We start from the raw sequence: 16461 nt of genomic DNA, 5'->3' as shown, positions 1-16461 counted from the left end.
TATGGTATGATAAATAACTAACCAACAGCTAACAGCTCAGCCTTATATCCCAACCAACCAGATTACAGACCCTCATTCCCACACAACTCCCACACAACTCGTTCAGAGTTCATAGACTCTGCACAGCCTCCACCTTGACCCCCTTTACCCCCACACCCCTCTTGCGCTTATTGTATGTTGTACGGCCTGTCACTTAAAAAATAGTACTTAGCATTGTGTAGCATCTTATCCCAGCTTTGTTGTATAAAGGGAAGGGGTTAACCTAACAATTATAAGTGCTTGGCACTTGGTTCTATGAACATCCTTACTGCACCGCCAGCGATATATTGTTGTTGCTCTTTCCTCTGACAAATGTACTTATTGTAGGTCACTTTGGATAAAAGCTTCTGCTAAATGCTCTAAATGGGAATGGAAATGGAACTCCTTCCTTGATCATCTACTGTGAGCTTCATGTCCTCATCTCCACACTCAACTCCTTCCTCGATCATCTGAGCTTCATGTCCTTTCGAGCCCTGGGAGGAGACGCTAAGTAACTGTGGGTGTTCAGGAGCATGTTAGACCAGGTGGCACCAGACCTCAGTGGGTCTAAGAGCCCGGACGTGTCTGAGGTGAAATGATTTATTCATCCAGCTTGTTTCCTCCTTCAGACCTCCGTTGCTCCAGCACTGGCCTCAGCTAACCTCGAGTACAGATCAGACGATCCTGAGCCCCACTCTTTATAACTGTTTATCCACCACCTCAACGCTCAGACCTTGGTTTACTCACAACAGGGCTGAGAATGATAACGCATATTTTTTAATGAGTTATGGTGTTGGTGTAGCATTGGGTTATGGTTGATATTTGGTTTAGTGGTTAGCATGACCTAGTAGGGTAGGTTTAGGTAGGTTTAGGCATTTTTATTTTGTGTTGTTTAAGGGTTAGGGTTTATATTTTAGATTTGGTTGGTTAGGGAAAGGTTCCTGGATTTTGTTTTAGGGTTAGGTTATAGTTAGGAATTAAGGTTGGGGTTGAGTTTTATTTTTTGGTTCCTGGGTAATGGTAAAGGTTTTGATTTAGGGTTTGTTTTTTTCGTTTTAGGGTTGTGTTTCAGGGTTATGTTCTAGGGATTTCTTATTTTGTTCTAGTTTTGGGATTCAGGGTTATGTTCCAGGGATTTCTATTTTGGGTCTGGTGTTCAGGGTTATATGTGTAAGGTTTGCAATAATAAGGAAAATATTTTTTAATAATCACACTCTGGGGAGCTAGAGGACACTGCTACGGGAACAACGCCAGACAGGGGGGGGGGGGGGGGGGGGGGGGGGGGGGGGGGGGGGGGGGGAGAGCGAGGGCCAGAAGAGTTTCAGAGTAAGTTGTTGATTGGCTTCACATCACGGGAACTCTTTGTAAGAGGACGGAGATGACTTTGTTTGCATAAAATATGTTTGGCTTGACTGTGTCCCTATAGGCTATAGCCCCTATAGCGTCCCGACTACTATGTCTCTAAGCTTGGAGTCACTAACCTGACCCGTTACCATGGTTACCAGGGTAGGAGGCTCTTGTGTATAGGACTACTGTAACTTGATCAGGCCTACTGTACAGGGTTGGAGCTATTTAAATATATATATTTTTTTTTTTACTCACGCTAGCGCCAAAGGTCCTACTGCGAGCGTGACCTTTCTACGTCAACCAACCAATCAGAAGTACCGCCCACTGCACTTTCTGATCACTGATTGGTTGATAATGGAGAAAGCTGCCGCCAACTACTAAGGAGAAGAGAAGTCCAGTTTTTTTAGAATGGCTTTCTTTCAATTATGTAGGTCAATAGGCCTACATAATAATGTACGCATTCATACTATATTATTAAAAGAATACAGCCTAAAATTAGTTATTAAGTTAAAGTTTGCGTCAAATAACGGAGTTAAAAGTAACTTTATGAAAGGTTACGCCACGTATTTTATTGCATTACTTTAGATTAGATTATGTTCAGTATTGGCCTGTGAGGATGGAGATCCATATGTAGCCCGCTATAGACCTATATAATATGTGTTATTATTAATGTTTGCTATTATGGTTTATTATTAATGTCTTATTCAAGTTGGACACATGTTAGGCATGGTTATACATCATTGGGAAGGCTGTAATCAGATAGTTTTGTTAGTTTCAAATTCTCATGTTTTAACTATTACGCAGCTTAGGTCTGTATGGTTGATTTAGACGTAAAAAAAATATATAGATTCTGTCTGATGATTTGATAATTGTTTCGATTGTATCCGGACCTGCTACCAAAAAGTTTGGTTAAGATTCGTTAGTCTGTCACCGTTAAGATTCGGTGACCTGGCTCTCCGTGGGTCCCTTGCGGTCCGCCTCTCGGTCCGCCGCCCGCTCCCCGTGACAAGTGGGGCCCCCTCGGGACCCCACCTGTCACGGGGACGGCGCGCGTCTAGATTCCGCGGCGGCGCGCCTCACCGGGTTGGCTGAACTCCGCGTGACCTCTGCAGGGCGGCGCCCTTCTCACGCTCCTCACACACAACCCAACGCGTCCCTTCTTCTTCCCGCCATGAGGCGCCGAGGAAACCCGCCCGTCCGACCGACCCGAGCCTGAGATTAAAAACACCAAACGCACACAACGGTAGATGATGTAGTAGCCTACCATTGCAGGCACCATCGATTCAGGAAATACACTCAAACAGACACGCACACACACAAACTCACACACACACACACACACACACACACACACACACACACACACACACACACACACACACGCACACGCACACGCACGCACGCACGCACGAACACGAACACACATATGCACACGCACGGGTCCAGGAAGTGTCACATGTTGAGATCCTAAAAGTCTCTGTTTTATTTAGGTCTGCTCCTCTGACGCGTTGCTCCGAACCCAAACATCGCGAGAGTCTGAACTTGATCCCGGCCGACTTCTCCGCACCCTGTGGAGCACGAGTGCATCTGAGGTCAAATGTCAGAGCAGAACCGTCACCTAGACAGACAGACAGACAGACAGACAGTGTTTACAATTATAGTGTTGACACGATACAAACAATGTAGTTTATGTATTTAAATGATTTATCTTTGTGGCTGTCTTTGTCACAGTCGCTCTGTTTCCACATAATAAACTACCGCAGGGTGAATGCAGTGCACGGGTTGGATTAAATCCTAGGCCTGCGTCCTGGGATAATATTGATGTTTGAAGGCTGCCAGGCCTACTAACACTTTTCAGTCTAATTAATAGGCTAAAGTTAAATATTTGTATGATCAATCACTTGGGCTCAAGCGAGGTTTGCTGGATCTTGAACTTCCTAAACGGATAGATTTTTAGATTTAGTAGAAATATGATTTATTTTCCTCCGGAGATTATTGTGGTCAATTGGCTGCGGTAAAGTAGTCTTTGTACTGGATTAACTCCGTATTTGTACGGCGGACACCCAAATCGAATCACCCAACTGCGCTCCTGATTGTTTCAACTCAGAGATTTGGATAAAGGAAAGCGAAGGAAAACACAAAACGTATTTTATGGTTCGATCCAAATATTTGCTGATGTTTTTTACAGTAATAAATTAATTAATTGTTCGTCCGTGCGTCTCAATAATTTCTTCAATCCTGGGCATTTCGTTTAAAATAAAAGTTAGTATGAGCTTTCAACACAATCTTTAAATTCACATTATGAATTATCAATTTAATTATTAACAGAAAACAGATTAACAGATTCCTGGATATCAAACCAGTCTAGGAGTAGGAGACCAATAATGTGTTTGAATAGAGTTGATTCTGCACTGTGTTTCGCAGTGTGAATAAACTCCCATTTAATTTGATGATTTTTATTTAGTGTCGCCTTTTAAATACAATCCAACTGTTATATTTAAAGTAGGCCTCCACACACTCTTAAAATGCTGCTTAACCCAATGGAGGAAAAACAATGATGGTTGTGGCAAAGAACATTTTAAATGTAAACGTTTATATTCGGATTGTCTGAGACTGCCAAAATATATCTATATCTATATATATTGATGTATATATATAGTTATATCTTTAGATATATCTATATTTCTATAGGCCTATACCTTTATCTATGGATATTGATATAGATAGCTATATCTTTATATCAATATCGTATATATGTATAGGCTATATCAATATATGAATATACATATAAATACATATACCTACATATAGATTGATATATATATACATATGTGGAAATATATAGATATTTATAGATATTGATACGTTAATAGACATTATATGGTCAGACTCTGGCCATCTTTTCAACGGGAATCATTAATATTTTATAATATAGAGCTAGATAATATACCTAGATGATATAGACAACAGAAGTGCCTTCAGTTATTTATATTGTAGGCCTGCAGAACTTTAGGATTGTTTTACTGCAATGAGCTAAATAAGCTTCAATGTGTTAATATTTATAGGCCCTTTGCCTATATCGTTTATTGAGGCTTTTATATGGGATAGCCTATTTTTGGGTCAAAAGAAAAGGCTATTATTCATTGGCTTGTCTAGATATTTTCGATCGCTTCAGCAGCCTTCCTACTTGAGGTTCCGGACCTAAGGTCAAGGTATTATTCTCCAATAGAAGGAACAAAGTATGTGGGAACGAACTGTGAATGTAATAGTTTGTGTTTGGATATAGGACCAACATAATATTGTTTGTTGTAATAATATATATGATGAACTAAATCTCCGTACATTGAACCGAAAATAATAAACTGTGCCCTTACAATACTTGCACACATGTTTTGGTGTTAGTTACATTTATAAACAACCCCCCCAAAAAATTATAGACATTTTGTCGTATCTAATTATGAAAGAAAAACATTTTAGAACGTTAGGTAGACCTATCATCCTCAAAAAAGATGGTGTTAGAAATTATTTGAACTAAAAAGCTATTTTTAGCTAAGCATATACGTTGATTAAAATGATCTAAAAAATTGAACTTATAATTCACTGGAATCGAGTTTTGAATTGTGGGTGGTTGGAATAAAGCAGAAATCATAATTATAATTCAGTTATAATTCCGAGCCAGCGGGTTGCTCTCCGGAGGTGTTTAGTGGAATAATATTAATTTAAAATCAAACTCTTACGTTCAGTCGGTGGTGGCAGCACAGGATTTTCCCTTATTCAACTTTTATTTTGGAATAAAGGCCTACAAAAGATTTTCTTCTGAAAGGCCTGATTAGATTGAATATCTAAACATTATTATCAGCCCCAAATTGTTGTTAAACCTACATAAAACACATGGTCATAGAATAGCCAGAGGCCTACAGTTAAAAGATTGCATACTTTTATTTATTTTTTAAATGGAAAAATGGTAAAAAGTTGTCCTCCAGACAGCAGTGTCTCCACCACCATCCTCGGTGCGTGAAGCAGGCCAGCGGTCAGGCGCCGAACAGCTTCAATATGGCGCCGCAGCCTCACAAGTGGGTCAGTTTATTCCGTAGTTTTGAAATGACGTGGTGAGGCTGTTACAGCCTATAGCCTTGAGTCTGTAAGGCGGTTGAATTTGTTAAAACATTATGCGTTAAATACAACATTTAAGCCTAATTACATGAACCACTGTGTGCAATTACCTATTTTAGAGTCGGATGTATTAAATAGTAGCCCTCCTTGTTCTCTTTGATGTCGTTATCTTATAAATATAATATCAGAGGTATTTCAAGATAACATTTAAATAAGAGTTAAATAAACGACTTTTGTTGTTGCTATAGGCCTATAAGAGACGTTTGTCTGACATAAAAAAAAAAATACAATATAAAGGCTAACATGTTCGTGAAGAACTTGATACCTTGATAGTGTTCGAGTGATTACAAACCAACAGTATTTCCCTGGTCGCCGGTGACAGTAGCCTACAATGGTCATCTCTGCCTATTCACCCAGATTGACTCCGCTGAGCGTTTTGTTCACCCGCGCCAGTCTGGCGGAGTGTGCGTCCTGGGCGTGTTTACAGTGGCGCGGCGGCGGTGACAACGCGAGAGGATAAACGGTAGTGACACCACACCGAGGGGGACCTCATTAGCTCTGTGTCCGAGCAGATAATCCAACTACTCTTCTCACGCGCTGTCGACCACGGCCTACCTGCGGAGCGGCGATTGCCACTCTTCTGTTCTACGCACCGTGGTTCGGTGGAGCTTTGACTGTGTTTGGAGCTGAAAGCACCTTTGAAACACTGTTCTGAAAATAAAGTGTGTTATTATTAATTATATTCATATTTGTTATCATTATTGGGATTAATATGAGTCGTTTTGGCCATAATAATTATTGAATTATTAATACAGTCAAAGTGTTCATGCATATATACTATTCAGATCTTTGGGAAGGAGAGAATGATAAAGTGATGTCTGTTGGAGAATATTGAATTTACTGAATTCATCTTATGATTCAAGTGGCTCAATACAAACCAGATATTCTACACTTTATTTCGGCTATATTATTACGGTATTATGATATATATATATACTAATGACAGTAATAATATTAATATTAATCATAACATTAATAATATACATTATTATTATTCATATTTTATTATTATTGTATTATTATTATTATTGGGCCTATTATTATTATTACTATTATTATTATTATTATTATTATTATTATTATTATTATTACTATTATTATTATTATTATTATTATTATTATTATTATTATTATTATCACAGCAAAACGTCTTGGACTAGTAGCCATAAAGGCACATATGCCACCGACAATCCTAATTATGGCTCATCACAACATCTCGCTGGTTTAAAGTTTTCTCAGATCAGGTTTTAAAATAACGGAGACATGATGGCTAATGACGTGCCTCCGACCAATCAGGACTTTCTAGAGAATCACTCGACGGGAACTAATTAGTTTGGTTACCGCGTCTGCAAGACCTCCCTCTCTCTGTCCCCCTTCCAAGCTTCTCTCTCTCCCTTTCTGTCTTCTATACACAAGCCCATGCGGATTAATAACCCTTTAAAGTTGTTTCACTCTCTTTGTTGCTTTCATGTAATCCTGCGGGGCCTATATGTTCATTATTTCTCCCCGTGTATTTCACACACACACACACACACACACACACACACACACACACACACACACACACACACACACACACACACACACACACACAGACACACACACACACACACACACACACACACACACACACACACACACACACACACACAAAGACACACACGCACACACACACACACACACACACACACACACAGACACACACACACGCACACACACACGTACCCTGGCACGCATGCAATTCCCCTAATTAATGTAATCTAGCCTCATAAAACGACATTTAATAAGCATAAACAAAAGAAATATGCTTTATTTATAAATCATGAGTTATAATTTCACATGGAAGATAAACCAGTATGTCTTCACAGTACGTCAGAGGTGTGGTCAAAAGGAAACAGAAACTAAATCAACACAAACACGCCCGCACGCACACACACACACTCACCGACACACACACACCCACCCACACACGCACATACACACTCTAACACAAACGAGTGCAGTCGCAGTTCTTGCGCATGCCCAGTGGCGGCCTCAGCCCGAATTCCCGACTTGACCCCGGAGGTGAAGTGGAGCCTCAGTGGCCTCAGTGATGCTTATTGCTTCATTTATCTTGGGGGGGAGGGGAGAGTAGACCAACAACACACACAACTTCAGATAAATGGGTAGTTATGAATATTTTATGAATAGTTATCTCAAATAAAAAAAATGGTCTTGTTCATCGAATATAACGCAAACGAACGAATGAATATGAATAATGACCACATGAGAGATGCCACAATATCGTACTGCAGTGTGACGGCTCTTGCATGCAGAGGGCGCCGTGAGTAGAAATAAACCCACCAAAGAGGTCTTTTGGGGTGAGGCGAGCGGGCCGGTGCTCAGTCGTCATATTGTAGCATATTATTAATAATTCAAAGTGCCATGTTGGAAACGATGCGATACAAAAAAAATGAAAAACAAACGCGACACGGGGGCTATCCCTGCAGCCTCACGAGACGGAATATATAGGAGAACCGGTGTCTGAAAACAGAACAAACACTATAAATACACACATTTAAATAAATAGTATTAAGAAGGACACGTGGAGTTGGTGGGGGTCTGTCTGTGGTGTTGGGAATTCCTTGCAGCAGCACAGGCGGCCTACTGCAGGGACATGTAGGGCCAGCTGAAGCTGCTCCCGGACAGCAGCATGTCCCGGATCAGGGTCTCTATCGGGGTCTTCCCCACCAGCCGCACGAAGAACAGCTGCTCAATGACCGACGACGACACGGTGCGCAGCGACGGCAGCCGCAGCAGCAGCTTCCCGAAACGCGAGGGCTGGTTGGGGTACTGGCTGCGCACGTACTCCTCCAGCGCGCACTGGGACTTCTCCTGCAGCCCGTCCACGTGCGCCGCGTCCGACAGACCACACGCGTCTACAGACGAGGAGGAGGAAGAGGATGAAACACAAAATAATCAGACAAGACGAGACTCGCCGATGTTTCCCAGTCGGCCCCCCGTGGGTGCTAAACACGGGTTGGGACGTCGTGGGAACAAACAGAGCAACAAAGCTCGAGCCGTGGCAGGCAGCAGTCTAATCACTGTTTAAGAGACCCTGGGAGAGGTCTTCTGCGTCTCTGGTCTCTGCTCATGCGTGCCATCATGAGTCCAAGATGGCGCTTTTTGTGTATTCATTTCCACATTATGGATGGGTTTTGAGTGCACGGCGTTTATTCTTTTTGTTTTAATGGAGGGCCTAATCTGATTATCTCCACTTTGAGTGTTTGCTCTCATTGGCTTGATTAGGTCAATTCAGTTCTGTATCAAAGCGCAAGGATGAGCCTTTTATTTTAATTTGCGCTTGTTAATGTTGACAACGCGCCTGAAACTACAGACGAGTTGTTTCGACACAATTTCACACAATTAGGCGCAAATATTTTTTTCGGGTGGTTGGCACCAATGCACCATGTCCAACAAGTTGACGCGAGCATTTTCTCCCATCTGCAGCCGGAGAAGAAGAGGAGAGAAGAGACGAGCTCACGCGCCAGGGTGAAGGAACGGTCAGCTAAACCGGCGGCTGGGGCGCATGCGTAGAGAACCGACAGAAATAGGCCTCTGACAGCCTCCCAGACCATGACGGTATCCCTCTAAATGCACCCTAACGTCACGCCATCCTACACATACAACCACGATTTCGTCCTTTTACGCACGGTTACGTTACTGTACCATTACTGTCGCTCGTTTCACGGGGAAAACTACACATCTGTTCTTTTTTTTTTTTTTTTAGGAGGGATGCATTATGTAGGCTACGATTCAATCCGAGCGATGATATTAATATAATGGCCGGGGTTATGCAACGACACTCAAAGCCGAATGCAAAGAATGATACATGTTAGACAATTGGAAAAATAATTATACTAGGCATACTAAATCCGCTTTAGTAAAAAAAAGAAAGCCTGAACGAAAGGCTTACGGAACTGTTTGACTTCTTAACTTGACAATGGGCATTTCTTTTTTAAATATAATTTATTTGGTGATAGGGTATATTTGGAGACCCATGATAACATTTTCGTTTAATGCAGCATCTGTCTGATAATTCATGAGTGCTATGGAATACCTGCTAAAAATAGCCTATCCATCTATATTTATGTTGGCATACATATATATGAATATACATATATATGTATATATATATATATATATAAATAATTTATATATATATAATATATATATATATATATATATATATATATATATATATATATATATATATATATATATATATATATATATATATATATATAGCCTACAGCCACATAACATATGCCTAAAAATAATTGATAAATAAGCTTGATAAATTGATAAATATACACATATATAGATAGCCTAACATACGGCTAAAAACAATTGATTAATACTATGCTTGGCTAAATCTTCCACATGTAGTAATAAACCATTGATAGAGACAACCTTTTACAAATGTTGTAAACTCAATAAACTGGCCAGGGGGGGATCCCAGTACTAGTTCTGAGGGGAAGAGTTCTACTGCCTTGTTAGGACAGGTTCTAGTCCCTCTCAGGTGGGCAGTGTTAGGTGATGCAGGTTCTATATCCTCACCTGAGGTTAAGAATGTTCTTTAGGTTCTACAGCTTCTACGTCTACGTCCTCACCTGAGGTGAACAGCGTTCGGCAGCTTCTACAGCTCCTACATCTATGTCCTCATCTCAAGCGAAGCGCTTTCTACCGCTTCTACATGTTCTACGGCGACATCCTCACCTAAGGTTAAGTGTTTTCTTTAGCTTCTACATCCTCTACCTCTACGCCCTCACCTGAGGTGAACAGCACGATGGCCTTGACGCAGCTTCTACCAGTTCTACGTCCATGTCCTCACCTGAGGCAGTGTGCTCTATAGGTTCTACATCTTCACACATTTCTAAAGCTTCTACAGCTTCTACACCGTCCACACCTACGTCCTCCCCTGAGGTGAAGAGTGTTCTACAGCTTCTACAGCTTCTGCATCTAGGTTCTACGTTCTAGATCTACGCCCTCACCTGAGGTGAAGCGTGCTCTATAGGTTCTACGTCTACGCCCCGACCTGAGGTGAAGCGTGTTCTAAAGATTCTACGTCTACGCCCTGAGCTGAGGCGAAAGGTGCTCTATAGTTTCTACGTCTACTCCCCGACCTGAGGCGAAAGGTGCTCCATAGGTTCTACGTCTATGCCCTGAGCTGAGGTGAAAGGTGCTCTATAGGTTCTACGTCTACTCCCTGTGCTGAGGGGAAAGGTGCTCTATAGTTTCTACGTCTACGCCCTGAGCTGAGGTGAAAGGTGCTCTATAGGTTCTTCGTCTACGCCCTGAGCTGAGGTGAAAGGTGCTCTATAGGTTCTTCGTCTACGCCCTGAGCTGAGGTGAAAGGTGCTCTATAGGTTCTACGTCTACGCCCTGAGCTGAGGTGAAAGGTGCTCTATAGGTTCTACGTCTACGCCCTGAGCTGAGGTTAAAGGTGCTCTATAGGTTCTACGTCAACGCTCTGAGCTGAGGTGAAGCGTGCTCTACAGGTTCTACGTCCACGCCCTCACCTGAGGTGAACAGCACGATGGCTTTGATGCAGCTGTACTCGGCCGAGTCCACGTGCAGGGCCTTCAGCTTCTCCACCTGCTCCTGGAAGAGGCGGATGTGGTCCATGAAGCCCACCACGCGGTCCGCCGACATGGGCGAGGCGTGGAGGCCCGCGGCGGCCAGCAGCGGCGCCACGTGCACGGGCATGGAGCACTGCGCCGCGTTGAGCACGAACAGCTCGCTCCAGGCCAGCCGCAGCAGGGCCACCTGGTCGGTGACCTGCAGGTCGGGGAAGAAGGGGATGTTGCGGGCCCATTCCACGGCGCTGAACAGCATGCGCGCCGCCAGCTCGCAGATGTTCTCGATGCCCAGGATGCCGCCGCCGCCGCCGCCGCCGTTGCCGTTCTGCAGACACTGGGCGCCGTAGCGCGAGGTGGGGTACGGCTCGGCGCGCAGCAGCAGGGAGATGTACCCCGAGAGGTACGAGTGATGGCACTGCAGGGGGTCGCCGTTGGTGAGCGAGAACTGCCCGTGGTACGACTGGGACGGGACCACCCGGCCTCGCTGCACCGCTGCACACGCGCGGACACCAACGCACACGCACGGAAACATAAACACACACTTTAATCTTTGGGGTTTGGGTCGCGTCACACAGGCACACAAATGTTTTGGCAGCAAAAACGTGCAACGTGCACACCTACGTCACACCGACGTGCATAGCTACTATACGTGCGTGCTTATGTGCACGCCTACGTGCACATAAGCAGCAGTCAACATGCACATCGATGTGCATTTAGTGGCTTTGACGTCTCGCCCCCCGTGGTCATGTGAGAAGGCATTTAGTGTGGCACATTTGGTCAGCATTCATTATTATAATACACACAGACGCACACACACACACACACACACACACACACACACACACACACACACACACACACACACACACACACACACACACACACACACACACACACACACACACACACACACACACACACACACACAACAAGCATTTTCGTTACTTTGCGCAAATAAAACGATAATAACGAATATTCTTGCCTAAAGGCAATCATAATTTATAATTACTGGCTCCAATGTGTTATTATTTAGATATCGTTAAGAGCTTGCCGCCATATCTGTCCAGCCACAGAGATTGGTTGAGATGGACAGGGAGAAAACTGCCTAGTAACGGGCCGGTGTTGCTCTTTGTATTTTAATTCGACGGTTGTAGCCCTTACAGAACCAATCAAATATCATATATAACTGTAGAAATATATCCGATATCACGTTAAACATGAACTACGTTATGGTTGTGTTTTTCTTGTGCGTGTGTGTGTGTGTGTGTGTGTGTGTGTGTGTGTGTGTGTGTGTGTGTGTGTGTGTGTGTGTGTGTGTGTGTGTGTGTGTGTGTGTGTGTGTGTGTGTGTGTGTGTGTGTGTGTGTGTGTGTGTATACCTTCCCGTCGCATGCCCACTTTCAGGCACTTCTTCAGGCGGCAGTACTGGCACTGGTTCCGGTGGTGCTGGTCCACAGGACAGCTCCGCGTCACGCGGCAAGTGTAGGTGAGGTTCCGGCGCACGCTGCGCTTGAAGAAGCTCTTACATCCCTCGCAGGTGAACTGTCCGTAGTGCTTGCCGCTCGACTTGTCCCCGCACACCGTGCACTCGACGTGCTGGCTCTGCTGCTGTTGCTGCTGCTGCTTCTCCATGGAGCCGGAGGGCGCGTTGCTGGTGGCCGCCCGGGAAGCCGGTGCGCCCCCCGGTGTGGTCGCTCGAGGAGCCGAGTTCAGCTCCAGGGAAGACGCGGCGCCAAGGTGTCCCTGGGTGAGGTCCCCGGACAGGGAGTGGGGTCCCGTCACATGGGAGACCGGGGAGGAGATGGCGCAGACCTGGCTGTCAGCGCCGCTGTCCTCGCTGTTCCTCCACGTCACCATCGCCATGTCGTTTCGGACAGTTTCCAAGAACTTTACGCACCTTTTGTCTCCTAAATCCCACAATGAACGAGGTTAAACTGGCATTCAGTCAGGAGTAGAAACTCAGTCTCTCTATACCCACGGGTCCACCAGACGCGGTCCCCACCGGCTTTGTATCAAACCCGCGACGCGCTGTGATATTTTACGCACTGTTATTGGGTAGATACGTGACTTTTGGTGCCTAGTAGTAGTGATAGCGCATCAGTGGGATTATCCTCCAACGAAGCTGCCTCCAGGACGAGGAACAGAAGGCCGGGGCTGTAATCCACGCAGTGGCAGGGAGGAAGAAAAAAAACAACAACACAAAAAAAACCCACAATCCAACGGGAAATGACAAATGTTCTTAAAAAAAACACAATTCGGATTGTCCCTTTAACAGCCGAGTAGGAACCAACCAGATGCTGCTACAGTCTGCACACTCAAGATGGAGGCAACAGGGATCCGGAGGCCGGTCGACCTCACCGGGGCTGCTCTTCGCTGCTCCGATCGCTGCTGACAAGTTGTGTTTTAAAGACAACGAGCAAGCGTGGATCCTGAAGGCGGCTGACACACTGCCTGCTGCCCGCGGACCTGCAGGGACTGCGTGCCCCGACGTGACGGGAGGGACGGCTCGCTGTCGTTTCACCGGGGGGCGGCATCCATATAAGGGAGGGGGCTGTCCTTACCCTGTGTACACACACACACACACACACACACACACACACACACACACACAGACACACACACACACACATACGCACACACACACACACACACACATACGCACACACACACACACACATACGCACACACACACACACAGCCCGAGCCCAACCGCGGACACACACGGAGCTTTGTGAGTTCGTTGATTGACGTCCAGAGGATTGAGATGTGAGGAATGCCCGACCCGAGCCGACCTGCTGCTTTTGGTGAATTTGTTCGATACCCTTCACGCGTCTCTCGTGTTTCTTCATGCTTTATTAATATCCTTTTATTTTTTTATTATTATTATTATTATTATTATTTGATGAAAGCTGGAGCTGATAGATGCCGATTAAAAATATATGTTTGAGGCAAGGAAAGATATCAACAAGAATAATGTGAATTTACGACGGCGAGTTTGCGCCCCCTGGCGGCGACGTGGAGCATGTCCGCAAATTAGAAGATAGGCTAGATAGACACAGGCTTTTAATTTCTACCCGGAACAAAGAATTACTTCAAGCCTGACGTGATACTAGCGCTCGATCATTTTAATATTTTTTTGTTTTATCGATTGAAAAGATAAAGCCCAACAGAAGATTGTACACCTTACAAACGATTCCCAAATGTGAAATTTCTCGTCTCAGTGTGTTGCACGTCAATCAGCGATTGGATAAATTTGTATAATGTGCTAATTCATTTCTTTAAATAATATAAATTCTGTAGGTCTATTCCCCTAAATGACCTATTTTGTCGATTTATAAAATAATAAATAATTGAATAAAGCCCATGTCTATTAATTGTCTTTAGAAGCAGAGCGCATTGTATGCCTATTTGTTAATGGTAATATATTTAGTAATGATAATATGTATCTTAACAATAATTATATAAAGGCATATCGATATGAGAGTTCTTATTTCATACCCATAGACAGATAGGCCAGTGTAGGCCTACTCACTCTCGTAAAACCGGCGCACGGATCTGTAGGCTGTAGTTCAACAGATCAGAGCGGAGGTAACGTGGAGGAGGTCATCCGGCCGGGGGAGTCCTGAACCCGGAGACATCCGCCGTCCTAACCAGACCGTCCCTTAACCAGGAGAAATAAAATTAAAGGAACAATTAGCACAAAAAAGACCGCCAGATCCGCCGCCCATAGCCAAAGTAAACAGATGACAATTTAATTAAATTTAACAAAAAAAGTAGATAACAAAGCTACCCTCTTGCTTGGCGCAACTGAGTGTTTGCATGCGTGAGCCAGAGAGTGTTTTTCTCCATCATTATTTATTTTCCAATACATGACTTAACTACATAAGCAGTCAATATTACATCAATAGGCTATTCACAGTGTGGTTTATCACCACACACACCCACACACTCACACTAACACACTCACACACACACACACACACACACACACACACACACACACACACACACACACACACACACACACACACACACACACACACACACACACACACACAAACACACTGACACACACAGACACACACATACACACACAAACACACACACACACACACACACAAACCCACACACACACTAATACGGACACGTATTAATTAGTATGGTCCATGAACTTTGTGTTTGTGTCAGTGCTGTGGTAATATACTTTGGTATTACAGTTGGATGTGGTAGTACTTTATACCAAACTGTGTGGATATACTGTGGTAGTAGTAGTACTATCCTATTGTACAGTTAGTACTGTGTACTGTGGTTTAGTGTTTTAAACATTGCTCTTAATAGTTGTATAATCTTTACTAATGCTATTACTAGTAGTATAACCATTACTAAACTAGTGGTATAACTATTACAAAAAATAGTGGTTTAACCATTACAAATACTATACCTATTTGACTATAACTAGACGTATAAGTTATAACCATTACTATAACTAGTGGTATAACTATTACTAAAAATAGTGATTTAACCATTACAAATACTATACCTAGTTTTATAACTTTAATTTGACTATAACTAGACGTATAAGTTATAACCATTACTATAACTAGTGCTACTACCAAAAATAGTGGTTTAACCATTACAAATACTATCCCTAGTTTTATAATTATATATTTTACAATAACTAGTGCTATAACCATTACTATAACTATAACTAGTGGGGACTGGTCCTCAAGTGTCTGTGGAGGACTTGGGGGGAGGGGGGGGGGGGGTGTAGAACAACCAAGAGGCCTGACCAAGGCTTCCTACTCTGGGGTCACTGAGAAACACATGACCCACTGCAGGGTCGACCACTGAGGTCTTCAACCGTCACTCTCTGCCTTGCTCATGGACACATCAGCAGCTGCACACATTCCCAGTGATGCTGTTTAAATGTGAAAGATTAGATCACGGTTTCAGTTAAGCAGACACAAGCATATGACTATGGGATGAAGACAGCAGCTGGCTGATATCTTGAGGCAGAGAGAGAGAGAGAGAGAGAGCGAGAGAGAGAGAGAGAGAGAGAGAGAGAGAGAGAGAGAGAGAGAGAGAGAGAGAGAGAGAGAGAGAGAGAGAGAGAGAGAGAGAGAGAGAGAGAGAGAGAGAGAGAGGGGGAGAGAGGGAGAGAGAGGGGGGGAGAGAGAGAGAGAGAGAGAGAGAGAGAGAGAGAGAGAGAGAGAGAGAGAGAGAGAGAGAGAGAGAGAGAGAGAGAGAGAGAGAGAGAGAGAGAGAGAGAGAGAGAGAGAGAGAGAGAGAAGACATAGGAAGGA

At 43.8% G+C, this 16461-nt stretch overlaps 1 protein-coding gene across 1 annotated transcript; it reads right to left on the bottom strand.

The window, feature by feature from the left end:
* Positions 1-7348: 7348 nt before the first annotated feature.
* Positions 7349-13738, bottom strand: LOC115558515 (COUP transcription factor 2). The gene is made up of 3 exons (XM_030376713.1): positions 12538-13738; positions 11100-11651; positions 7349-8456 (listed from the first exon to the last, which is right to left on the bottom strand). The coding sequence occupies exons 1-3, from the start codon at positions 13019-13021 to the stop codon at positions 8182-8184; spliced, it is 1311 nt and encodes a 436-aa protein (XP_030232573.1). The 5' UTR covers positions 13022-13738; the 3' UTR covers positions 7349-8181.
* Positions 13739-16461: the final 2723 nt, after the last annotated feature.

This window comes from Gadus morhua, chromosome 14, assembly GCF_902167405.1.
Source record: "Gadus morhua chromosome 14, gadMor3.0, whole genome shotgun sequence".
NCBI lineage: Eukaryota > Metazoa > Chordata > Actinopteri > Gadiformes > Gadidae > Gadus > Gadus morhua.
This window is presented reverse-complemented; position numbering and strand designations above follow the sequence as displayed.

Bases quoted from the DNA above. Each gene is read 5' to 3' on its own strand.
- LOC115558515 (XM_030376713.1), bottom strand. From the start codon at position 13,021: ATGGCGATGGTGACGTGGAGGAACAGCGAGGACAGCGGCGCTGACAGC. The intron at 11,652-12,537 runs GTATACACACAC...GCGCGTGTGCAG, and splicing joins AGTGGGCATGCGACGGGAAG to CGGTGCAGCGAGGCCGGGTG. The intron at 8,457-11,099 runs GTGAGGGCGTGG...CCTCGTCTGTAG, and splicing joins CATCGTGCTGTTCACCTCAG to ACGCGTGTGGTCTGTCGGAC.